We start from the raw sequence: 27,154 nt of genomic DNA on the forward strand, positions 1-27,154 counted from the left end.
AAAAGCGGTAGTTCATGTGTCAGTGCACCATCTGTGACAATATATGATAAAGATTTTGCCTTTTTAGATAAATTACTTAAGAGGTGAGTCACCTGTGCCCTTCCTATGTGCTTTTCCCGGGTGTTGGCTTGCACGTGGTACTGATGACTATCCATTCTTTTTGGTATAAATGTCATGTACTTTTTCCGGAATAAAACAGTTGAAAGTTTGCGCTCCGTCCTGTCTACCTTGTCTTATTGTGTCGTCTTTCTGTGCGCATAAAAGAAATCTGAGTCTTAACAAGTGGTTAGCTGGGCATGCGCATTCAGTTCCTCGAGCACGTACAGTTCTGCTTCCGTTCATTCAGTTGCAAGTCAGCGCTCTTTATGTGTCCCTCTCTAGTCCTCGTTTGTTTCGCGCTAAGCCAACCTGCCAATCATGAATCACCAACTGGCCCAAAACAGCTGCACTTTCCTATATATAGGGGCTGGTTATATTCTGCAAATTTCTCTATCACCTGATTGATAGCGTGAATGTGGTCTATCGTCGAGTATCTTTTACGGAAGCCTGCGTGATCATTAGGTTGATTGAAGCCTAAGGTTAGATCTTACATAATACGGCTGGGTTAATTTTTAATGGCTGTCTTCATGAACGCTGGTGACGCTCTGCTTGGACAGCCAGGTCATGTTTCGAGCTTTGCCTTTTTGCACCCAAAACATGCACAGCCAGTAGCAAGTAGTTTCTAATGAGTTGGGACGCCTGTTTTCAAGTGATGCAGCCTGTACACGAACTTCAACCTACCGGTGCACTTGGAGCGCCTCAGTCTCCGCTTCTTGAGCAGAACTGTCATTGATGAAAACTTGCCAAAGTCAGATGAGATAAACCTAGAGGCAAAGCCATTGCACGCCTACTTGTTCGATGTTTTTAGCATGGTACGGATACCATACTAAACATGCGCACTGAAGGACTGGACGAACTGTGCAGCGATATGGGCTTTTTGTCGCAGCCTCTGGTTACATAAGGCGGGACTGGGGGCATCAGCATCTGCCTATTTATGCGTCCTGAAGGGCAAATGCCACTCACATATTCTTGGATTTGACGCTGTCCTATGCCAGCAGCGGTGACTTTATCTCCCCGAACTCCCTAATGTCATCCGCCCAACAGATTCTGTGCCGCACCCTCTCACGATTGCCTTCTCTTGGAATTGGGCCCCGGCTGCCCTCCCTCGGTATAGCACGCTTGGACCATACCCACTCTGAGGTGGAAGAGCCCCAATGGTGAGACTAAAAATGAAATAGACTTCATACTGTGCGCTCACCCTGGCATCGTAGAGGATGTGGAGGTCCTCGGAAAGGTCCGTTGTAGCGACCACAGAATGATAAGGTCTCGAATTAGCTTAGATTTGAAAAGGGAGAGCAGAAAATTAGTGAAGCGGAAGTCTATTAACGAGTTATCATTAAGAGGGAAAGTAGATGAATTCAGGATTTTGATGCAGAACAGATTTTCCGCTTTAACTGAAGATGACGACCGTAATGTTGAAACAGATATCATAACGGAGTGCGCCGTAGAAGTAGGCGGTAGGATGGTTCGACAGGATACCGCGAAGCTATCTCAGGAGACTAAAGATCTGATTAAGAAACGCCAAAGCATGAGGACGTCTAACTCCACAAACAGGATAGAACTAGCAGAGCTATCGAAGTTAATAAATATGCGCAAGGTAGCCGACATAAGGAAGTATCAAGGAGAAAATCGAGCATGCTCTAAGGAACGGAGGTAGCCTAAAATCAGTGAGGAGAAAACTGAACATAGGTAAACACCAGATGTATGCACTAAAAGACAAACAGGGCAATGTCATCAGCAATATGGATAAGATAGTTGAATTAGCCCAAGAGTTCTACACAAATCTACACAGTAGCGAATGTAATCATCAAGTTACTGAAGGAGGCATTCGAGCACAGCAATGGCACATCCCGCCAGTAACGAAGGAGGAAGTAAAGAAAGCCTTAGGAGCAATGCAAAGAGGGAAAGCAGCTGGTGAGGATCAGGTAACAGCAGATTTGTTGAAGGACGGAGGAGAGATTGTGCTACAAAAACTAGCCTCCCTGTATACGCAATGCCTTGTGACCTCGAGAGTACCAGAAGCTTGGAAGAACGCTAACATTATCTTAATTCATAAGAAAGGAGACGTCAAGGACTTGAAGAATTACAGACCAATCAGCTTATTGTCCGTTGCCTACAAGGTATTTACTAAGGTAATCGCTAATAGAGTCAGGACAACCTTGGACTTTAGTCAACCAAATGATCAGGCAGGCTTTTGTAAAGGATACTCGACAATAGACCCCATTCACACTATCAATCAGGTGATAGAGAAATGCGCAGAATATAACTAACCCCTATATATAGCCTTCATTCATTACGACAAAGCATTCGACTCAGTGGAAACCTCAGCTGTCATGCAGGCATTGCGGAATCAGGGTGTAAAAGAGTGTTATATGAAAATATTGAAAGATATTGATAACGATTGCATAGCTACTATAGTTATTCATAAAGTCAGCAATAAAATTCCAATACGAAAAGGTGTCAGGCAGGGAGACACGATCTCGTCAATGCTCTTCACTGGTATTCCGGAGATTGGAGTGGGAACAGTTCGGGATAAGAGTTAATGGAGAATACCTGAGTAATTTGAGATTCGCTGATGACATTGCCTTGCTAAGCCACTCAGGACAAGAACTGCAAAGCATGATCAATCAGTTAGAGAGGCAGAGCAGAACGGTGCGGCTAAGAATTAATATGCAGAAAACCAAAGTAATGTTCAACAGCCTAGCAAGGAACAGCAGTTCGCAATTGGTAGCGAGGTGCTGGAAGTAGTAAGAGAATATGTCTACTTAGGACAGGTAGTGACCGCAGATCCGGATCCTGAGATGGAAATAACTAGAAGAATAAGAATGGGGTGGAGCGCATATGGCAGGTTCTCTCAGATCATGAATGGTAGCTTACCAATATCCCTGAAGAGAAAAGTATACAACAGCTGTATCCTACCGGTACTCACCTATGGGGCAGAAACGTGGAGGCTCACAAAGAGGGTTCAGCTTAAGCTAAGAACCACGCAGCGAGCTATGGAACGGAAAATGATAGGTGTAACGTTAAGAGATCGGAAGAGGGCGGAGTGGATGAGGGAACAAACGCGGTTTAATGACTTCTTAGTTGAAATCAAGAGGAAGAAATGGGCTTGGGCAGGGCATGTAATGCGAAGGCAAGATAACCGCTGATCCTCAAGGGTAACGGAGTGGATTCCAAGAGAAGGCAAACGAATAGCAGGGAGCGGCAGAAAGTTAGGTGGGCGGATGAGATCAAGAAGTTTGCGGGGATACAGTGGCGGCAACTGACAAAGGAAAGGGTTAATTGGAGAGACATGGGAGAGGCCTTTGCCCTGCAGTGGGTGTAGTCAGGCGGATGATGATGATGACTCTGAGGTACGCCACGCTGCTCCGTCCGCCGCTCTATGGCGCATTCGTAGTGTCTTCCCCCTAGCCGCTCCCTGCGCCACGTGCAGTGGCTCACTGCTCTTCCTTCACGTCAAATCGAACCGGAATTCCCCGTTCGTGTGCTTGCCCATGCACCCGTTTGCCCAGACCTGGGAGACAAACTGATCATTTTTACGCGATAACAGCCTTGAGAATTCAGCCGCTGATTGTGGGTGCAAGTTGTGGCTTCCGAAACGCCATTAAGGCTTAGCTGAGTTAAAATATGAGTTAACCAAGCGCCAAACCCTTGAGGCAGCGCGCCGCACGGTCATGGCGGGTTCTCTGCTTGACCGTATCCACGGCAAGTCTGTCGAGGAGGTGTCAGGTGAGCGCGGCACCGACGCTGACGACGTTGACGTAATGCGCGGGCCACTGGTAGCAGTCGCATCCTGCTGCGCAGCGCATTCTCACCGTACTGACACTGGCTACATTGTAAGAAAAACAAGGGCTTTTACTTTTGAGAGAGATATATTTAACTGCCAGCTAAGCAACGAAAATAGCTTAAGGGCAAAAATAAGCTCGGCGCCCGAAAGCCGGTTAAGGACAGCGCGAATCTCCATTGAGCAGAAGTTGTTTTCGTTCCGGTAAGGCGGTTTCTGCTGCTCCGAGATAAGAGGGCCCATCCCATGGAGACGCTATCCAGAGCTCGAAAATACCGGACGCGTGGCCCCGCCGAAAATGCGGCTGTTTGCTGTGGCTGTTGACGGCCCCTCAAAACAAAAGCTTTCCCTGCCGGCGCTCTTCCTGCAGAGCTGATGAGTGATGGACGCATCTACGCCACTACGTCTCTCCAACGCAGCGTCAACACGGGGGCGTGGCGCGCTTTGTGAGCTCAGCCCGAAGGCATGCGAAGAGGCAAGTCCGTTCGGCTTCTCCGCGGCCATTCGGAGTATCACAATATCGCGCCTGACGTCAGCTATGACGCGTCGAGGAAGGGAGGAGGCCTTCTCTCCTCGTTCATAAGCCAGGCGACGGCTGGTATGCGGGCGCAGTCGCGGGCGTCGGTGTGGTGCGATAACTAGGCGCTCGTCCCAGCTACGCATCGGTCCTTCGTGGAGGCGCTTTTCGGGCATCTGCTCAGCGGAAGCAAGCAACAGGTAGGCACATCACAACTCTGCTCAGTTGCTGTGCGGCAGTTGCGCTGGAACTATCTGCGCCTAGTTACTCACTGCGCTCCTCGTTCTGAATTCTCTCCGTTGTGCAAATGTGATCGAGCTAACTGAGGCGCAGCCGCATGGGTCTCGCAGAACGTGTCGCTCCGGCACTGAATGGATTTGTCGCAACCCGCCTACGACATCTGTGTGCAATTAGATTTTGTCGTTACAAAGACTGCACCTACTTGACGAGAACACTGGGCACGCGAATGCAGAACTGCGATGCGCCAAACTAATGGATGCATTAACGCGTTCCTAATATTCATAGACCAGTACCGGGAGCCTCAGCCAATGCGCCAGATGGCGCCTTGCACCCGGCAGCTGCTCCTGCAGCGTCGGGACAACCATTCATTACTACAGCGCAACGACAGCACAAAACAACAGCGCTGACTGTCAACAAAATTTTATTCGAGACCAGCAGGGTTTTTATACCACCTGGCGATCAGAACAGCAAAAAAAAAACATACAAGAATAGCTACAGGCATGCGCAAGGGTTCAAAAACGGCGGTCAGCCGGCACGTGTCAGATTTCACGTGGTAACCAACTCGCCGAAAATGTATTGTGGGTCGGGACCAGTCAGCGCCGGCGGTAGTTGGGCTGCCGGTGACGCGTTATGCTGAAGGCGTCTATCATGGCTGTTGGCGGGGCGGGGTATGGAGTCGAAAGCATTAGAAGGGTCCCCTGCATTAAAAGCCAGCGTCGGCCACAAAGTGCTGGCGTTGCAAAATTCGAGACTGGTCCAAATGGTTTGACGTGATCGATGGCAGGAAAGCACATAATGTTGTTGACCTACTAGTAACACTTAGTACTTGAACTTACAACTGCACCTACTGCCAAGGAGTAGCATAGAATTGAAATAGAATTTCAGATTACTGGCACGTAATTGGCCCCTGTAATTTTACAGCTCATTGTGCAATCTTGAAATTTCTGCGTCACCTATGAGGTTCAGTTTAAAGTAGCGCCACAACGGGAATCCATGGTAGAGAGAGGGTGCGGTAGATGGTCCTTGGCGATCACAAAATGAACAAGGGAGGGAAAAACCTCAGGTTGCTTGAGCCAACGCTTCGACAAGGGGACTTGTCTTCGTCCCCTTTTTTGTCCATCATAGGGCTGGCCTGACTGGAAAGCTGCAGCGCGGAGAACATTACTTTTAAGTCACGTCTGCTAAGCGATCTTGCACGTAGCGTCACGAGGCTTGAAAGTCGTCGAAGCCACCACGAGCGACCAGCTTGTCTTGATGCATGCGTCACCGTCGGGACCCATTCTTACTCTGGGGGATACCGTTGTGGTTCGAACGGACGGGGAGCAGAGGTTTCGGATTATAAGGAGACATCAAAGTAGAGACGCACATCGTGAGACTCGATGTAAGGAAAGAATAGATACTGCCTGACTATAACTGCATAATTCTAGCTCTGCGAGCCTCGACGAAGCTATAAGGTGCACCAACTTTGCTCTTTGCGAAGCTGGCAGAGAGGGGAATGAATAGGATTCGAGGCAAATAGGTACAGCCGTGTGTAAGAAAAGACGGCTCCTTGATATTCATTCATTGAAACCTTCCTTTAGAATGACAAATTGTAGCCACGAGCAGAGTGCTGTTGGATGTGAACCAGCCGATTTATTAACAGAGAATGGTGTTGAACTAACGCCGTGCACGCATCAAGGAGCTCTCGCCATTGGTGTGGGTGATTTGCTTCCATACAGTATAATGAGTAATGCCTTATTAGATTTCGTCTAGTACGTAGTTTATCCTTCTTTTCAATGTACACAGGTACGGATGCAACGCAAGCAGCGTAATAATGATCGTTGTGAGCTTAGTAAAGCATCCTACTCTTCACGCTTTTTTCCCAGTGCTAGAGTAGTTTGTTTTCAAAGCGATTTTATCTGTTTCCGAGAAAATATATCCAAGCGTACACCTGAAAAGATTGCGCAAATGTGGTGCTGAGTATGAGAAAACAACGAAGGCTCTTCGAGAAGAAATATGCAAGGCGATTTTGAGGCAAGGGCGCACAAGACGACCCCAAGCGACCGGAATCCGTGCTGATTCATGTTGCCCGCCCATCCAAAATAGACGGGCAACTTCATCGAATATTAGTTGTTCGTATTCATGGTTGTTTTTGGATGTTGTCTCGTGTGGGTGGCAGGGAAAGACACAACTAATGACTAGGAAAGTGTATTTGAAAACGGGACATATTTTTCCTCGCAGTTGTTTCAAGCTTGCGACGTCAGCACTGAGAGGGATTTTGTAGTCACCCTACGGAACTTAATGGCGTCGCCAGCGGGACCACTGTTAAACGAAGCTTCGGCGGCAGTCGTCGTTGTTTCATTACCGCTAGTTTTCCCTCACTGTTCGTCGGAGGTCTCACGATGCGTGCCCGGTTTCTCGGCGACTTCCGCGCTACGTGCTCGGCGCAGCGCGCGCGGTCCTCGGGCACGCGGAAGCCGGTGCGCAGCTATTCGAGGAGCGCGGCGCTCAGGGCGAGGCGCCATTTTTAGCCGCCTCGTATCCGCTCATGAATGAGTCAAGGCTGCCCGCGTTGACGGGGCGGGACTCCAACAATAACCTGTCAGCGGCTCACCGCGCGCTCAGGTCGAAGCACGCATAGCAGCCCGAGCGCCGGCGAAATTCTCCATCGTTGTCTCACCTGCTGTGCTGGCAATATGTTTAATGGCAATTACTTTTACGCAGTAGCAGTAAGCAGCTTTATTTAGGACACAAGAGAGGCGGCCTGTCGTGTAAAGGCCGGGAGGTCCTCCGGTGACCGGTGGTGGGTGGCGATAGTGTGTGGTGGCGGGAGAGAGTGCTCCACATTCATGTAGAGGGAGGGGCAGCTCGGATGTGGTAAAGAAAAAGGTGCGTCGGAGCAATGAGCGCATTTCTTGGAATTTTGCGAATGACTTTGGTTTGGAGGATAATGCCAGAAGGGCAGTTCTTTCAGGGTGCATTTGAGAGCATGTGCCACGTAACTCGTTGGTAGACTGACTCGGAGGATCACCGCAGCCCGGTTATGAGATTCGCGGGTGATCTCATTAAGCAGCTTATTTCAGGTGAGCTTCTAGGGATACGCTTTGCTGTTACCGTGACTGGCCATAGTGTGACAAGAGCGTCATCGAGACCGGCTCGTATGGGAAGGTGTAGACCTTTCTATTGAGGGCTCGCTGGACACATGACTCCCCGGGCGGTTTTCTGCATTTGGCGCGGTGGAAGCGGCAGTGGAATTGGCTTGCTGCAGCCCAGGGATGTTTGAATGGCGCGCACTTTGGGGGTGCTTGAGCTGTGAGTGTGTAAGAGAAGAACGCATATGTAACGCTCGGAGGACGACGGGCGCTACCTCGGTGGGACAATAGCAGTAGTCAAGGCTGCATGAAAACAAAAACACTCTATTTTAAAGCTTTAAGTAGCCAGAAAGATAAAGACACAGGCGAAAAAGAAAAATGACAAAAACAAAAGGAGGAGGGCAAAACATGTAAGAAAAGTGTCTACTCGAAGGGCAGTGTTTCCAGGCTTCTAGCCGTGGTGCCTCGGACTGGGTGGTTGAACGAGGGGTGGATGTTATGTGGGGAGCCCGCATGGAGACTGGCCCCTGCGGCAAGCGATGGCGTGCAGGGTCAGAACCACCTAGACTAGGAGAAGGCCTCGGCACTCTCCTGCACCTATCCCCTGACGTCACCCCACTCTGCCCTAGCCGTTCCACTGCGCGTGGTGTCGCCCTTGAGCAGCACACAGCGCTAGGGGCTACGCGACGCACGTAACGCGCATAGCGTGCGCAGAACCGGCAGAACCGCCTGCGCCGTCGAGACACCGCTGGAGAACGTCGCTGCACGTGGTTCGCTTTTTTTTTTGCATTTATTCCTCTGTGAACGCGTGCGGTCTGTCCGATGCCATGGGCCGATGCTGTTTGCCAAACTGTGGAGGGAACTACGACAACGGGCCAAAGGTTCCCAAGTGATCCCGAACGAAGGAAAAAATGGCAGCGGGCAGTGCGACGGGACGATGTCGACGTTGGAAAACTGAAAGATCCGCTGGTAAGTGTTGCCTCACGTTTCAGTTCGGGAAGTGATGATTTATATGAACAATGTACAATGAAAGTGTATAAGCACAAACTCAGATATTCTATTGTTATATAGATACGTTTTGAAGTCGCCCTTTAGTTACACTTGTAAACCACGTGGGCTCGCGTACGTTTGCGATCCTGTGTATATGCTCATTCGTTGAATGGCTCATGGGTCAGTAAAATGCGCTTTTCACACATCTCACGCTTAGATTTGTAAGCGTATGTCACAGTTTTGTAGGCATGAAGGTGTGTTGATAATATAACGGCGCTGCTTGTTTCGCCTGTTTGTGAACGGTATTTCAAGCCCGAGCACCTACTTACAACATCAAAATGCATGGGCTGCGACGGACGGACCATCGAGGTTCAAATGAAGCTCACCCGGTTTGCGCCTGATGCCATTCCAACGATCTTTCCCGACTGCCCGCAATATATTTCGGATTCTCGCCAGTCGAGAGAAGACCCCGATGCAAAGCGAACACGTGTGGAGAGCGAACAGCTTCAAAGACCCTTAAAGCAGTCAGCTTTAGCGCACGAGAACGAGGAACGAGAAAACTTAGTTAACAGCCTCCAAGGCATCAGTTCAGGCCTGCACAAGGTAGGAGAGAAAATGTTTTGGATGCGGCGGTACCTTGCGACAGCTGCGTGGTCTTTGCTCACGTCACAGTGACAACAGATGCTCCCGAGATTTTTGTGTCAGTGTTTTTTGTCAGTGTTTGTGTCAGTGTATTTTGGAGAGGTGCTCGTCTTACAGCGCTGTGTTTGTCTCTTCCTTAGTCCTGTCCTTCGTGCGCTGTGCCTTCAGTTTTAACAATGTACCGACTAGCCTAAACTAGACTAGGCTAGAACCTTAGTGATCGGACAAGTGTTTTGAGATCCCGGATTATATCCATGATTTCCGCATGCTTCTTCAGCTTTAGCAAGGTATGTTGCTGGGCGAGTTGGTTGGGGAACATCTTGAGAACAAACAGCGCTTACAGACAAAGGACCAGAACAAGAAGGACACACAACTGCGCTGACTTACAACTTTTATTTGGGAAGGGAGCCGATCCGCACCTTTTATACAGAACTGGAGGGAGTGAAGCGCATGCGCAAAGATCAGGAAAGTGGGAGCACGGAAAGTGCCAACACATAGACCAAGTATTTTTATCGTCACTGATAACCAATAACACAGCAAAAAAACAAGCGAGAAAAGCAGGGGAGACAATGGCAGGGAGCGTTAAGAAACAATTCTAAAAAATCTAAAAGATCCTGAAGAAGCCAACAACCAACACGGCTAAACGAATGACGATGAAAGGTGACAAAGATAAAGGCACTAAAAACTGAACAGACTGAAGCATAAAAGGTGCAGGAAAAGCCTGCGGAAGATGCAAAAAATCGGCACGGCTGAAAGATGACGGAATTAAAAGCGTTAAAACAGATAAAAGCAAAAACCTGAGAAGCCGATGAGTATAAAAACAAGCAGGAAAGGTGGTCACTAAAAAAATGAAATTGAACAGACAACAGATCTCTAAAAACAAGCAATGAATCGTAAAAACGTGTGGGCGATAAAACCTAAGGTGAGAACAGAAAACTTTTTACAGAAATGTTTAGGATAAAAAAAAAAAAAAAAAAAACCACGGGAAAACCAAAAGAATGCGCTGTATCAAATCGAAGCAGAGAGGAATGAACACTCTTTGTCTAACAGGGCAACTGACGGCGTGCTAACGCACTCATCTTTTAGCTTGATAATAGTGGCTGCTTCAATGATTTCGCGGGTCAGTTGATTTGAGTTTTTCGCCAGAATATCTGTTTCCTGCTGAGGATAAAAGGTCCGGCAATTTGGCCATCCACTGCCGTGATTGCAGTCCTTGCCGTCGCATCTCCCCCACTTTCAAGGAAACAGATATTCTGGCGAAAAACTCAAATCAACTGACCCGCGAAATCATTGAAGCAGCCACTATTATCAAGCTAAAAGATGAGTGCGTTAGCACGCCGTCAGTTGCCCTGTTAGACAAAGAGTGTTCATTCCTCTCTGCTTCGATTTGATACAGCGCATTCTTTTGGTTTTCCCGTGGTTTTTTTTTTTTTTTTTTTTTATCCTAAACATTTCTGTAAAAAGTTTTCTGTTCTCACCTTAGGTTTTATCGCCCACACGTTTTTACGATTCATTGCTTGTTTTTAGAGATCTGTTGTCTGTTCAATTTCATTTTTTTAGTGACCACCTTTCCTGCTTGTTTTTATACTCATCGGCTTCTCAGGTTTTTGCTTTTATCTGTTTTAACGCTTTTAATTCCGTCATCTTTCAGCCGTGCCGATTTTTTGCATCTTCCGCAGGCTTTTCCTGCACCTTTTATGCTTCAGTCTGTTCAGTTTTTAGTGCCTTTATCTTTGTCACCTTTCATCGTCATTCGTTTAGCCGTGTTGGTTGTTGGCTTCTTCAGGATCTTTTAGATTTTTTAGAATTGTTTCTTAACGCTCCCTGCCATTGTCTCCCCTGCTTTTCTCGCTTGTTTTTTTGCTGTGTTATTGGTTATCAGTGACGATAAAAATACTTGGTCTATGTGTTGGCACTTTCCGTGCTCCCACTTTCCTGATCTTTGCGCATGCGCTTCACTCCCTCCAGTTCTGTATAAAAGGTGCGGATCGGCTCCCTTCCCAAATAAAAGTTGTAAGTCAGCGCAGTTGTGTGTCCTTCTTGTTCTGGTCCTTTGTCTGTAAGCGCTGTTTGTTCTCAAGATCTTCTTCAGCTCCTGGATAATGTTGAGGACCACTGAACTAAAGGAGAACCACAACAAGTTGACAAGGTAAAGGCTGCGCTGAAATCGGTGATCTCACTTCTTGATGACATTTCAAGTGGAGGACGAAAAGGTGGGCGCTGTGATGTTCCTCAAAGAGCAGTGTCATCTCCTCATGAAGAGGAATAATGATTTTAATAAGGAATAAGCTCTAGCCTTCCAATGACTGCTGTGATTTATTGCCAATTACGGAGAGAAAGCGTGAGCTCAGTGAGCATGTGCTCATTTATAATATGAGCAGAGGTGGCTTGAAATTTCCGCAGCCACGGGTCGTTCATCTGATGCTGTGCACCAAGATTGTGCTAGAACATATTGCAGGCAAAGACTGTGAGAATACGTTTCACGCAGAGAGTAATCATAGAGCGGAACTTTTAATTGTGATGAAGTATTTGCTCTGTGACAATGAAGACTTCGACACTTGTGCAACTGGTCACAGTCAAGAGTCATTGTTAAAGATCATCCTTAATCCAGCAGTAAACACTCTGCTGAAGAATTACGCAGCCTTCGAAAACGACAAGGTTAACAAAGAAAAGAATAAGGCGGAAAAGAGAAAGTTGATTACTCTCAAGTGAAAATAATGTGAGCTGTTTTCGCGAATGCGTATGCTACAATACATGCAATATATGAACTTTGTGTTATGTTGTCTTGACTTCTCTGGAATTTTTTTAAATTATTCAGCGTTGTGAAGTTCAGCAGATTATTCTTATTAAGCTAATGAGCTTCATGTATGTTATATTTTCTTGGTGTGAGTGTTGTGTGTTCGAATGTCATTCTGTTACAGTGCAAACCAATGCCAAATAAAATTTGTGAAATGAATTGTAGAGCTCTGTGAGAGACTGAAAAAAGAAATGTTTTTCCGGCGCAACGTCTTTCTAGTCCCAAATTTTGTAGTGCATTTTGTTTTATGGGGGCCATTGTCAGCTTTGCTACAAATGTTGTCGAAGTTAACGGGGAATGACCTTGCCTTGCTTCCTTAAATCACGCCAGTGCTGAATTTATACTGGATGCAAATAAATTCCGGGAGTATACCCACGAACATGCTGCAGTATTGTGCTTTTTTATTTCTTTTGATGGCCCCTCAAGCGGAGGTGGACGGGCTGAGTGTCGTGACGTCACGGAAGGAGTGCCGAGGCCTTCTCCTAGTCTAGGTGGCTCTTGCAGGGCGGGTGTCAACGGCTCAGTCAGGGCCAGCGGCGACCGAAGGAATCAGCTGCCGCGTTCTGCTCAGGAAGCTGAGAGAAACGGAAGTGACCCGCGGCTGGTCGAGCGGGGAGTAATGAAGGCTCCGTGGACGGCGGGAGCAGCTGAGGCTAGCCACAGTGGCGCCTGGGTCTTGTATCCCAGGCTGGGTATGGCGGGCGGCGCACGTTTGGAAACTCGAACATCTGAGGCGAAGACCAGGTCTGGAATCACGGTGCGCCAGCACTCACAAAGACCCCTCCGTCGCCCACCGTTCTTCGCGCTGTTCTGCGCTGCACGAACCAGGTTTCCCGTGCTCGCCGTCGTTTTTCTCCCTCGCGCTCCGGCTAGTGCCGCCGGAACAAAAACAATGTGGGCCGCCGTAACCTTACAGAGTGTTGCTCAGAGGCCCACACGTCACGACCAGGGCAATGGGTGACACACGCGCCCGTGCCGCTGCATGGAAGGCGTCTGTGTGCGCCATCTTATGGTTAGAGAAAGGATGATGGTGAGATGAGGTCCTGCGTGAACCCCGGATTCCTGTGGCGAAGGATGGGTGAAGTGCGGAGGTTATACGGGTGTGTTAGAAGAGGGAGGCTGACAGGAGTATTCCAGCCTCCAGCAGATTGCGAATGAAGAGTACCTGTCAAGCGGACAAGTTGGCGCTCGCGAAGGAGCACTTGCCACATAGCTCTGAGCAGACACGGACACACAGGGCCACACACAGAACGGGCGCTAAAGGACAGGCGCTATAGCACCCGTCCTGTGTGTCTCCCTGTGTGAACGTGTCTGTTCAGCGCTATGTGGCAAGTGATCCGTCACCAACCGCCCAAGCTTTCACTCTACCGAAGGAGATTGGTGAGCGCAGCGAGAGCCAGGAAAAGCCCGCAGCTTTGCAGCTCTTGTCCTCAATGACTTCAAAAGACAATGTCATCATTGAATCAGCGCTCGTCCCTGTCTGTTCCCTCTGCGTCCGTGTTGTTTTAGCGCTTCGAAAAATGTCATAACTGCACTAACTAGCCCGATCCACTACCCTTCTGAATCACAGATAACTAAGGTATTCTTCATTAACACTTTGCGTCACTCAACAAAAGAGGTCCCATTACTCGCTGATACGTCAATGTTAAGGCCAAAATTAGAATACGCCTCCCCCATATGACGCCCCCACCAAAACATGTGTAATCGATGCACATGAAGCCTTCAAATCGCGCCGCTTGTTTCATTCACCCGCAATATTTATACAAAGTCAGTGCGTCATCCTTGAAACCACAGTCCAAATTTCGAAGTCTTTCTTGCCGTTGCTGCATAACAATCCTATCTCTTATTCATAAATTTTATTACAACTAACTGGGCCACGAACCATCCATCTGCGCACCTCCGCCGTGCATACCCCATTGCACCTCCTCGAAGGTATTCGTCCACGTAACCTTTCCCAACTCCTTCTTTCCACGAGCCGCGGTAGGCTGGAATGGCCTCTCCCACTTCGTCGCTGCTATCACGTGCCCCTCATTCTTCAACACAAACAAAAGTGTTGAGAACCCCAGCCGTTACGTAATATCCCGAAAGGGAGCTTTAATGTAAATAAATGAAGTGAAATGTATCCTCAACTATTCCGAGTCCAGGTCTCGGAACGCCTCGTGTAAACAGGCGGCGAATATCCTTGGCGAGATCGTGCGTACCTACCTCTCACCCTTCGTTATTGCCTTTTATTAATGCGGAAGCATTATGTGGCTCAGTTCACTCATTTGTTCACAGAAAATGGTACCATGTGACGTTAGAATCAGCTTCATACCAACTCACGTGGCCGATGTAATATGTCGTACCGAAAAACTTGTCACGTTATACCACCTATGGCACAGTGGTGTAGCATGTCGTAAAGAAAATCTTGTGACGGCATATCAAGCCACGGGAGAGCAAGCCACGCGGTCCCTCCTCGAAAGACCAACTCAGAGGGAAACAATGGAATTGAAGCCTCAGGCGCCACTCATCACTGTGGAAGGATCAGTTAAAAACCATTATCAAAAAAAAAGGAAGTCAATGCAACGCTGAGGCTAAGAAATCAATTTCACGGTCTGCCAAGTTAACAGAGGGCTCACTGATACAAAGATTCTGACATTTCCTAATATGGTATGCCTCCATTATCTCGCGTACGCGCTGATCACGATGTCTGAAAAGTATGCCGGTACTAGAAAAAATCGGTTTGCAAATTTTCCCCTTCTGCTCTTCTTTTTTGCTACATTCCCGGCAATGCTCAGGAAGATTCCCATAATGATCTTTTAGGGAATTTCAGTGTTCACCCAGCATAACGTGGAGGCAACGCCCCGTTTGCCCTACATAGACAGTTCCGCAAGACAACGGTAGTATGAGCCGCCGCGGTGGCTCAGCGGTTATGGTACTCGGCTGCTGACCCAAAAGACGCGGGTTCGATCCCGGCCGCGGCGGCTAGAATTTCTTTGGAGGAGAAATTCTAGAGGCCCGTGTACTGTGCGATGTCAGTGCACGTTAAAGAACCCCAGGTGGTCGAAATTTCCGGAGCCCTCCACTACGGCGTCTCTCATAGCCTTAGTCGCTTTGGGACGTTAAACCCCATAAACCATAAACCAAACAACGGTAGTTTGTACACTACACCCAAGCTGCAAGGAACAAACGGGGTGCGGTGCCTAACGGTGCACCCACGCCTCTTCCGCTTATCGCCAACACCTTCTTGCCTGTTCCGTATCTGAGAGCATAAACTGCTCAACTTACTTGGCCCGGCAGTCTGAAATTTGATTTCTTAGCCTCAGCGTTGCACTGACCTCCTTTTTTTTTTGATAACGGCTTTTTAACTGATCCTTCCACAGCGATGAGTGGCACCTGAGGCTTCAATTCCATTTTTTTTTACCTTTGACTAGGTCTTTCGAGGAGGGATTACGTGTGGTTGTGTTTGTTTTTATGTTTTTAAAGTGACTACCTTATATTGCGCGTGTCAGCAATAAACCTCAGTTGCGAGTTAGCGCTTGTCTGCGTCGTTTTCTATCCGTCCCTCGTGTTCCTTTTGCGCTATTTTTACATCATGAACTTTATCCAACTTGCCCAACTTTCGGGTTTGCTTCTCCAGGGGTATCGCCATTACTGGTTATACATTTGCAAGAGCGGGCCACCCCAGGACCACGGATCGCCTACGCGCTTCCAGTAGTGGGTCGTTGAAATGTGTGCCTGGGCTGCGACCGGGGTTCGGACCGATGACATATGCACCTTCAGCTGCATGATTTAAGGTGGGGGCCGCCGCGGTGGCTCAGTGGCTATGGTGCTCGGCTGCTGGCCCGAAAGACGCGGGTTCGATCCCGGCCGCGGCGGTTGAATTTCTTTGGAGGAGAAATTCGAGGCCCGTGTACTGTACGATGTCAGTGCACGTTAAAGAACCCCAGGTGGTCAAAATTTCCGGAGCCCTCCACTACGGCGTCTCTCATAGCCTTAGTCGCTTTGGGACGTTAAACCCCCATAAACCAAACCATTTAAGGTGAGGTTGCGGTGCCCACCGAGATGTCGAGATGTGCGATCTACTGCGCCCTTTCCTTTCCTCAAAAACTTATTTTCATATTAAAATTGTGATGTATTAAGACAAGAGGAAGTGGTGTAGTATGTCGTAACTGGAAGCGACGAAGTGTAGTATGTCGGAGCCGGAAATTTTGAAGTGTCGCCGCATGCCGCAACCTGAAATGTTGAAGTGGTGTAGTATGTCATAATCGGAAATACCGAGCTGGTGTTGTATGTCGCAACCGGGAATTGCGAAATGCCACACTCCACGTTATGATACAGAAAAAAAAGATCACCATCAAAGACATGCTTTCGCGTTCTCCAGGTAAGCAGACATAAGCGCCGTCAGAAATTTCCTTTTTGGAGGCCTACGGTAGTGCTTCCTGGTGTAGATATCTTCCCATGTTTTTACAAAATCCTCTTCTACACTCTAATGAATCAAATGCTTTCTCGTGATCTACGAGTATACGAAGGCGTGGTTATAGAGGGGTGGTTATAGCCTCCACATTTCTATATCACCTGATTTATGGTGTTAATATGGTCTATTGTTCAGTAGCCTTAACGAACGCCAGCCAGATCATTCAGTGAATGAAGTCTTAAGCTGGTCTTAGTCCATATCTGATTACATTAGTAAATACCTTTTCGGCAACTGATAGTAAGCTGATGAGTCACTAACTTTTCCTGACCTTGACGTCTTCTTTCTTACGGATTAATATGATATTGGTGCTCTTCCAAGCTTCTGGTACGCTCGAGGTCGCAAGGCATTGCTTACACAAGGTGGATAGTTTCTCTAGCACAACGTCCTTCAACAGACCTCCTGTTACCATATCTGCAGCAGCTGGTTTCCCCCTTCTGCATTGCTTATCAGGCTTTCTTCGATTGCTGTGCGCTACTGCTTCTCTAATTAGCTTTCTACTACATTGGCTACTGTATAGATTTGTGTAGAACTCTTCCGCTACCTTAACTATCTCATCCATGTTGCAAAGAAGATCGCCCTCTCTGTCTCTTAACGCACACATGGGATTTTTGCCTATGCCTAGCACTTGGAACACCACAGCTGCTCTAGCTTCGCTGGATAAGGTTTTGGTGCTAAACGTTGCCAGGTTCAGTTTCCAATGGGGGTCTGTCCGGAGCCAGACACCCGCCACTCCGTCACAGATCTCACCGCCGGCTAGATCAGTAGCTACGCAGCCGCTGGGGGCCGAGGGTTAATTGGTCCGAGACATGTTTTCTTTATGGTGAGAGAAAAAAAAAAAGAATGAACCTAAAATGTGGTCACGAGCTTGAAACCTGAAAATCAACGCCCGGACAGCAATCGCGAGGCTTTCCAAGCCAGAGCATAGGTTGCACCAAACCTACGGCGTAATGAGCAAATCTGCTCTTTCACTTGAGCGTGTAGCCGAACCTCGGGTTGTGTGCGCGCCCAGCTGCTTTATGAAATATCAACGTTCTGCAGATTGGCACAGCTGTACTTCACCTCCCGTCGCGGCGTCAAAGAATGGCAGGTATGTTGCACCTGCCAAGTTGTGCTTTGGGGCAGCACAATGGAGAAACTCGCAGGATGTGTCTTGATCGTCATCAGGTTGGCGCGCTATACTCAGGCACGTTACAAAAACAGGACAGGACAAGTACCTGCCTCGACTGAGTCGAGAATCTCCCGAGGTGCACGTAATATCTGCTGTGTTGAAGGGAAGTTGCCTTTCAGATGTCTGCAACAAGCCTAGTGAGCGTGTACACGTGAATGCACAGCGTGTACACTCCGCATGACGAGGCTGTCGCCCGAAAGTTTGGGACATGCTCCTTACGACTTAGGAGCCTAGCCTAGGCTAGTTTCTGCTGTAGGTTGTGGTGAAAACATTTATTAGGAAGGCACAGGAGATATTCTTGCATCAGCCTGTAAGGGGCCAACCCTTAACGGGCAGCGCCGGTATAGCGCGACCTATAGGCCTAGAAAGGTGTGAATTGAGTAGTTTGATGACATATTTAAAGGGTTGCCGAATGAAGGGCAGTTTTAAAAGAGTTAGATGTTGGGCTAGTTGGATTTGTGACAAATTATATATATATTTGCAGCGCGGCCAGGAAAGAAGAGAAACTATGTTTCGGAAAACTATGTTTCTTGGGCATGGAAATGATCAGATGGAAAGAGAGATTGTTGAGGCATATCACATTAGAAAAGCAGGTAGTCGGTGTGTTAGCACCGCTTCCTTGCGTCTTCTTGATAGTGAACTGACGTTTTTGGACCACTGCGATTGATTGCCTGGAGGCGATAGTAGCGCTGTACTTAAGCTTTGGTCTTCGCAATAAAATTCAGTTGGAAGTGCGGCATACGTCCTGTCGTACTTGTGTCTATTTTGTCCCGGTCTTTTCTTTTTACATTTTCAAGATGGATCAATACCAACTGGCCCAAACTTCAGTGCTTTAACAAAGAAGGAAAGAAAAACACGAGCGCTAACTTGCAACTGATTTTATTGAGGGAAACACGAAGGAATATATATCCACAAGCCTGCGCGGGCGCTGCCTAACAAGCCACTTGGAACAGCCACAGAAAAAATGTCATCGGAACAGACGTGATAGAAAATTCACCTCAGCGTTGTACAAGACAACTGAAGTGTCACTCACGCAATCTGATCCTGCTTTCCTTATAAAAAATGCCTCCAAGGTTCCACCAGCGGTTTTTGATTACTTCTGGCTAGGACTGTCACGCTACGGAAACGCGGTACACAAGCTCTGCAAGCAATGCAGTGATCAACAAGATTCGTGCGCTCCCTATTAGCCAGGTCTCTTTCATGCTCCCTGAGTCGGTCGTTACCGCAACGTCCCGTCTGGCCGCAGGACAGGAGAACTTTGCCAGGAGACAGGAGACTTTGCCGCAGGACAGGAGAATCTTATATACAGCCTTCATGACGCATTTACCAAAAGGTTTTCCCTGGTTCTTTTGACAGCCCCCTTTTTTGTCTTTGCATGTGATACGACCGCAAAGTTGAGCGAGTTTCCTGGGGGCGAAAAAACCACCGGCACATCAAACCGATTTGCCCCCTTTTTTTAGGTTGTGGGTGACCTTGTGCTGGTAGGGTACCACTACCGGTCCCTGTTGACCATCCAGGCCCTTCGCAGTAGTCGTGCGCGTTCCGGCCTCCATTTTGTTTACCAGCGTTTCCGCCACTGACGCCACGGCCGACCCAGGGTAGCAAGCTGAAGACAGCGAACCCAACTGATGATTGAAACTTGCTTGCACCTCATGAACGCGCGATCAGCGCAGCGCGGAATCCAGGCAAAGAGTTGGAATGCCTCTCTTTACTAATGTGGAACGGGCAGAACTGCATGGCAAGAGCTCTTTTTGGGCACGAGGGGAATACGCCCAGCAAACATGCCTTTCCTTACGTATTAAACGTCTAAGAACTGGACAGTGCCTTCCTGCGGAAGCTCATAAGTAAACGTTAGTCCTTTTCCAAGAAGTTTAAAATTATCTAGAACCGACATCGCTGCTTGCTCATTTGAAATGGAGCATTTCTTGTTTTGTGCCATTAAAAGTCATCCATTTAAAGAAAAATTTAAGGGCTTTGTCACGTGTCAGGGACGTGAAGTGATGTGTGTAATGTAGATGTGTGTAGGATACGGCCAGGGTATAATGTGGTCGGGCAGCCCGAACTAACTTGTGGGGCAATAAAATTTCCCACCAGGATCAGTTTATGGAAGTATATAGGACTGCAGTAAAGGAGAAAACAGATTTTAAAAGACGCTGTTGGATTGGGCAGTTGTAAATATTAAGGAAGCATAGCGGCCGTGCTTTTTGAGAGAGGTAAATGACAGAAGGTTGAGACATCGATGGTTTAAAATTTGAGGTCCCAACGGATAAAGGAGGAAAGGAGTGGTTCGGTGGGGCACTGTAGCCGGCGATGTTGTGCTTTTGGCGAGTTTCTTGAAGTAGAAGAAAAGCATCGGAGCAAGGGAGAGTGAGAAGCCACTTGTAGACAGGTGCGGACTTTCATTGCACCATTTGGAGCGTCCTGCAAAGTGTTAGAACGACGAAGACGGTGCTGTGCTCAGTGTATTTTTTTGTACTTTTTCTCAAGCATCCAGAAGGCGACCGCACCTGCGTTATTTTGAAAAAAAAAAAAAATGTCAGCGCTCTCTTCGTTGTCGTGGTGCTTGGTAGTGATGGCATGCCGGGCCATGGTATATGCTTGCGGTTTTGTCCCAAAATTTCCGCACCTTTTCTTTCTCCTGAGCACTTCATCAAACCGACTACATATGTTGTTAAAATTATCCAGGCCTCTGTATTCTATACCGGCGCTAGTATATGCGGTTTGTCGTAAATGGTAAACAGCAAAAGCACACTCAATAAACTTACAGCGGCTAAAATCAGTCCTTTTACACCACGTTTTTTACGCGGCCCACGCTAAACAATAAGCATTCCTTCCTACTATTTGAGATCGTTTTTAAATTCTGTTTGCTAAGACGGTTAGCATGTCAGACGATTATCAGGATAAACAACAAAAGCTCGAATAGCGAACGGACACCCTCTATGAAGTAATGAAGTTTGAAAAAAAAAATAACTTGCCAGCCGCACTTGTAGCAACCGAAAACTACGCATTATGCACAGTGGGCTTCTGGCCTTCATATTGTCACCTAGCGGTGACTGCAGTCCGGCGAGCAGGGAAGCAGCGAGAATGGCCTCTAAACGAAACTTTTTTTTCGGGCTGACTTGCGCCCGCAAACAACAGAATGACTCGGGGGCGGCGTATCAACGAGTCTGCTCGGCGGTCGTCGAACAGAATGCCCGCTGCTCTCGGCCGTGCTCTTTTTAAAACTGGCAGCGAACTTTCGAGATATAAGCGAGCAAAGTTAGTAGAACATTGTGGAAGAACGTAGGATTGGCTCCGCCTGGATGCGATCAATCGAGATAGATCTGGTCCCGCTTTGCATCACAAAGAAAGCGATAAAGTGGCGCGCCGGCACCTTTGAAGAATTAACAAAAAACACTACAAAGATTCGCGGCAATATTCACCTGGCATTGGTGGTTCTTCTGCTCCTTTGTCAACCGGAGATGAGCCGCTTTCGGCTGCAGCGCGAGAGGCAGGAACTGGCTGTTTACATTGCTAGGCATTTTCTTTATGCTCGTGATATCTCCAAAAATTTTGATAGTTTGACCGTCCCATTTTGTTAATGCGAACCCTTGCCCATGTCCCAAGAGGACTGTGGCAGTATTGAAACGAATTAGAAAAAGGAATAAATCTCTCTGTCTCCACCACTAGCGTTAGCAGGCAAAGCCAATGTAAAATATATTTTTTTATTTATTGTGTACCCTCGGCCAGAGGAATTACCCTCGCCAGAGGCATTGCGTACCCTCGGCCTCTCGGCCCGAGGCATTACAGAGGGGAGTGGGTTAATTAGGATAAAGAACAATGAATATAATACAGTGAAAACAGGTAGTTCAAAATAAATTTCCTCCAGAGTAAAACAAACAACATTCACAAAGCCTAAATAACATAAAATCAATGTACACAACACAGTGGAAACAGGTATAACACATGATCAACTTCCTTCTGAATAAACAATGTTAGCTATTGCGTCGTGAAAGGTTTTGTTGTCTGCAATCACTGCAATATCGGGGGGAAGGCGGTTCCATTCCACGGAGGTTCGAGGAAGATATGACTGAAAAGAAGATTTGGTGTGGCATGTTGGGATGCCAACCTTGTGGCGGTTTGACCGATGCGACGTGGAATGTATTCTGGGGGTGATATGAAATAGTCGTGAAGCGCAACATGATTATATAACTTGTGAAATAGTAGTAGGCGACCAATTTTACGGCGAGATTGTAACGGTGGGAGTGACACGTTAGATTTCATGGCTGTGATGCTTGCCGTACGGTTGTAATTTGAAAGAATGAAGCGAACGGAATTATTTTGAACTAGTTCCAAGGAACATACGAGGTTTTCAAGTGTTGGGTCCCATAGTGATGCTGCGTATTCTAGTTTAGGACGTAGAAGTGTTTTATAGAGTATAAGCTTAAGAGATGAGGGAGCGGCTGAGAAATTGCGACGTAAGTACCCTAACATGCGGTTAGCATTATTAATAACGTAGTCAATATGAATAGACCATGTTAAATTTTGAGTAATATGAATACCTAGGTTTCTAATACCTAATATGAATACCTATATTCTACCCAATCAAGAGGTGTGCCATTAAGATAATATGAAGGGAGAGCGATAGGTGCACGGGAAACACGCAAAGCTTTACATTTATTAGTGTTTTATTCCGTATTTTATGTAGTGCACCAGTCAGACCCCAAATTGAGGTCTGACTGGAGAGTGTCAGTATCGTTAACATTATTTGTTTCCCGAAATATTACACAATCGTCAGCAAAAAGGTGAATGTTGGAGGATATGGTAGAAGGAAGGTTATTAATATAGATTAAGAATAGGATTGGTCCAAGGACCGATCCCTGTGGAACACCAGATAGCAAGTTAGCAATCGGTGAATTAGTGTTATTAGCATGCACAAATTGCCCATGGTTAAGAAGGAAAGATTTAATCCAGTCGAAGACGTTAGGATTGAGATTCAGATGGCTCAATTTATGTAGCAGCAATTTATGACATACTTTATCAAAGGTGTCATGGTTAAACTGCGCGAAGAAAACACGGACAGAGACAGAAAAAACACGTACACACACTGAGCGCAGAATCTGCGCTCAGTGTGTGTACGTGTTTTTTCTGTCTCTCTCCGTGTTTTCTTCGCGCTGTTTAACCATGAACGAAAAGCACCAACTAGCCCGCCAGAAGACTCTTCTTTATCAAAGGCTTTGGAAAAATTTAAAAAAAAAATGCAGTCAGCACAAGATCAGTGGTTTAGTATGCGGTATAGCTTATCAGTAAAGGCAAGTGAGTTTCACCCGAGTATGTTTGACGAAGACCATGTTGTGCAGGTGTGAAAAATGAATTCTCATCGAGAAAGGTAACGACATGCTTGAAAATGATGTGTTCTAGTAATTTGCAGCATGTGCTAGTGAGCGAAATGGGACAAAAGTTTTGAGGGGAGTGCGTACCACCGGACTTGTGAAGTGGAGCCACCTTCCCAATTTTCCAGTCGTTAGGAAGGCTTGCTGTGTCAAGTGACTGTCGAAAAAGTTTGTTTAGTATAACTGAACTATAAGCACAAGTATTTTTTTAGTAATTTAGCGCTAATCGCATCAGAACCAGGTGAAGAATCATTTTTAAAGATTAAATTAATTTGGCTACGCCAGGTGGATCGATAGTTATAGGTGACCTTGTCGGGAACCTGTGGTGCTGTATGTGAGGCAGATTAACGCTTGAAATGGAGGAAAAAGTGCTCAACGAATGTGTCATTCAGCACGGAAGCACAAAGATCATTGGGGATAAGTTTACCGGAGGCATCTTGTAGTCTCATTAATGGGTCGTTCTCAGGGTGTATACGCGCCAGAATTTCTTAACACTCGTTTTCAAAATATTTGGTAATGTGGCAGACAAAAAGTTATTCTTTGTTAGTTTAATCACGTTGACGTAAGCGTCCGAAGCAGACTTATATTTCGCCCATCGCGTGATAGATGGTGAAAGCTTCGCACGGCGGTATAAACGTTTCTTTTTGTTAGATAATCGCCTAATCTAAGAGTTGTGCCAAGGTGCTTGTGGATTAGAGGTGACGATGCGCTTAGGGATATAGTTATCAGTTAATTTGTGAACCCTCGGCTATGCGAAATAACGTTTTAAAAAGAAATTGTTCGCCGAAACTGGGATGAGGTGACGCAGAGAATTTATTCAAATAAAATTGTAAAACATATTAAAATATATAACGAATGGTTGAATGTGTTGGATTTTGAGTGGTTGTCTTCAGTATTCATTGGTTGATTCGGGTTTAACGTCCCAAAGCTACCTAGGCTATGAGGGACGCCGTAGTGAAGTGCTCCGGAAATTTCGACCACCTGGGGTTCTTTAACGTGAACTGACATCGCTCAGCACACGGGCCTCTAGAATTTCGCCTTCCGCAGCCGGTATCGAATCCGCCTCTTTCGGGTCAGCAGCCGAGTGCCACAACCACTGAGCCACCGCGCCGGACTCTTCAGAATTTATTTGTCTGCCCTAGTACTGGCTTGAGGTTTTCGTGCGTGATACGAATTCGTGAAGCTGAAAAAGCTCGAAAGAAAGGGCCGTGTACTAACAGGAGTCATTTCTTCCACGTGTGTGCAGAAGACATGCAGCCGCCTGTGCCGCCCATCTGCATCCTGCTGCTCCTCGCGGCGGGGCTGGCGTGGTGCCGTCCTCCGCCCCCCAGCACCGTGACGCCACCCGTGACGCTCAGGCACGACGAGATCGGCGACTGCCTGTGGGGCACGCACGTGCGCAAGCGATGCCAAGACTGCGCCGTGCTCACCAAGAGCTCCAAGGCGTACCGCATGTGCTGCTTCGACGACCCGGGAAACAGCACCGAGTCGGTGCGCGCATACTGCGAGCGCCTGCTGGACTACACCGTCTGACACCAGGGGCGTGAGGGGATCGACAGCCACTCGCCGTGACTGGCAGGGGCGCCCACTGTGGACGCGTTTCGGTCGCACCTGGCCCTCGTGAGCCCGTGGCAGGGTCAAAATCGCAGCCGCGAAACGGTGCGCACTTGGAAGGGAGTCTTGTTTAGTGCACAGTGTTGCGGTCGGTGTTGTTTTACGAGTGGCTCCATCATGCTCGCAGTTCTTGTCAGCATCTCTCAGTGCTAACATTGCCGCATTGTTCTTTTTGTCGGCAAATGATCTGCAACAAGAACTGTCGTGGTGCTCGTATTACCCATAACCACCTGAATCCACCGCGGATCGATGCCTGAGGCTGAATGTCGCTCAGTCTACTTACAGATCTGTTACTGATGAGCTGTTCGATTAGGAACAATGCAGTCATGCATACAATACTAAGGTTATGAGGGCCTTAGAACTGCTCTACTTGACAAGCATTTGTGCTCCTCACTTTTAAAAATTCAACTGCGTGCTGCCTTAAAGGTCCAAGTTTACCATGACGTCAGCAACCAAAGATAGTCCGCGTATGTGGCTGGAAGTAAACATATTAGGCGGCAGCTATTAGGTACGTTGTTTGCCCTACATTCAGTTTCAACCTGCGGCGCTTAAAATGGCTTTTGCCTATTTAGTGCCATTGACAGCGCTGTTTACAATGGATTGGCTGTTTACAATGCATCTTGAACGCGTCTGGAGTGGGTTCAAGAATTTCGACAACATTACCATTATTGCGGTCAGCTAAGTTGTTAAATAACGACTGTGCGGATACAGCCGGGTTAGTCAAATCAAATGTTTTTGACCGAGAAAATATATCGGCACCCAAGCCTTATTTTGGTGCATTGCAAATATTAATTCTGATATGTAAGAGAAATATAGTAGGCCGTCTATGCAGTCATAAAGGATTATCAGACCTCGTTTCTCTCTTAGCTGACAAATCTTCCTGGCTGCACTTTTTAATCATTCTTGCATACTGGTAATAAGAACGCCGACCGAGGGACTCGTCACAGTAAAAGCGTGGGAAACAACGCTAAACGTTTTAAATTCTCTCCAGTGCCATTTCAAATAACAGATGCAAATTCATGCGCAGGGCGCGCAAATGGACGAACAGGGGAATAATACAATAGGAGTAAGTGAATGTGTGTGTGATCATAACGAACACACACACTGAGGAAACAGAAATAATAATATAGTTAACATATTGATGAAGTCTCAAGCACGAGTCCACGTGAACTCTGAGATTCCAAATGCCCTTCGTCTTCAGGCTACCTGCGCAGAAAAAAAACAAAAATAAATAACAACGTCCTTCGTATTAAACGAAACAATCTTCGTCTTGCACGGGTTTAAAATAAGGCCATTTATAGTGCACCAGTTTTCAACACTACCGTTATCTTCGTGCTTCCAGACACATCCCTTTAAATCACAAACAGGCATAAGCAACGTCCTGTCATCTTAATACAGTAGCATGGCTGCTCCTTTGAGAATGGCCGACAAGTTAACAAAATTATTAAACTACTAGGGAGCATGTACTTAGCATTGCGGAACGATCGTGTACTACAATGAATGTCCGCGATGTCACTCCAGAAACGGGGACGTAGTTTTTGCATTCATGCAGATAACTTCCAAAAAAGTTACCCAGAGGAACGCTCACCCCATAAGCTTCAATTTTTTTTGTTAGTAAGGAGTGGCTTGCTAAATCGAAAGCTAAAGAAAGATCGAAATGCACACAACTATTTGGTCCTCCGGTTGCAAAAACTGAAGCAACGTGAGCAAGAATGGACTCCAAGTTAGATTCAATCAATCTTCCTTTCATAAAGCCTTGAGGACGAGTAGCTGTTTTTTTTTTTCCGGAAGTAGAAAGCAACTGGCTTTCGGAGGATAATATTGGACATTCTTGCGAAGGTGTAACTCAAGAAAACTGGCCGCTAGTGTTTAATATCAAGAGAGGTGCCACTCTTATGCCCCAGAACAACTGCTTACGCCTTCCAGTTTTCCGGGAATACTACATGCGAAAAGCATAGATAAAAGGCGCATCAACAAGAAACATATCACAACCTTTAACAATAAGGGAGTAATTACTCATTGGCATCCACCCAAGCGCAGCCATACGGCTACAGAGGAAAGCTATACAGCTTTCTCAGCGGTGGTCCTGGGTTCGAACCCCTGACCAGGACGAATTTTTCTTTAACTACGAAGTTTCTGAGAAAGCTGTATAGCTTTCCTCTGTAGCCGTATGGCTGCGCTCGGGTGGATGCCAATGAGTAATTACTCCCTTATTACAAATCTACTCCACCTTGGGGGATTCCCCTAAACATTTGATCAACACTGTTCCCACTTCGAGTTATTGATCAAGTCGCTCTCGCCCTACCATAAGCTTGCCGTCCTGGTTAGCTCAATTGGTAGAGCGACTGCTCCGGTGTACCGGTGGTCCTGGGTTCGAACCCCGCACCAGGTCGAATTTTTCTTT

At 47.2% G+C, this 27,154-nt stretch overlaps 1 protein-coding gene across 1 annotated transcript; it reads left to right on the forward strand.

Annotated features, from left to right (window-relative positions):
* The first annotated feature begins 4,470 nt into the window (after positions 1-4,470).
* LOC149334705 (uncharacterized) lies at positions 4,471-26,739 on the forward strand. Its single transcript, XM_089555300.1, has 2 exons — positions 4,471-4,600; positions 24,383-26,739. The coding sequence occupies exon 2, from the start codon at positions 24,388-24,390 to the stop codon at positions 24,667-24,669; it is 282 nt and encodes a 93-aa protein (XP_089411426.1). The 5' UTR covers positions 4,471-4,600; positions 24,383-24,387; the 3' UTR covers positions 24,670-26,739.
* The last annotated feature ends 415 nt before the right edge of the window (positions 26,740-27,154 follow it).

The sequence above is a fragment of the Amblyomma mixtum genome, chromosome 8 (assembly GCF_055824585.1).
Source record: "Amblyomma mixtum isolate Tamu chromosome 8, ASM5582458v1, whole genome shotgun sequence".
Taxonomy (NCBI): Eukaryota; Metazoa; Arthropoda; class Arachnida; order Ixodida; family Ixodidae; genus Amblyomma; species Amblyomma mixtum.

Bases quoted from the DNA above. Each gene is read 5' to 3' on its own strand.
- LOC149334705 (XM_089555300.1), top strand. From the start codon at position 24,388: ATGCAGCCGCCTGTGCCGCCCATCTGCATCCTGCTGCTCCTCGCGGCG.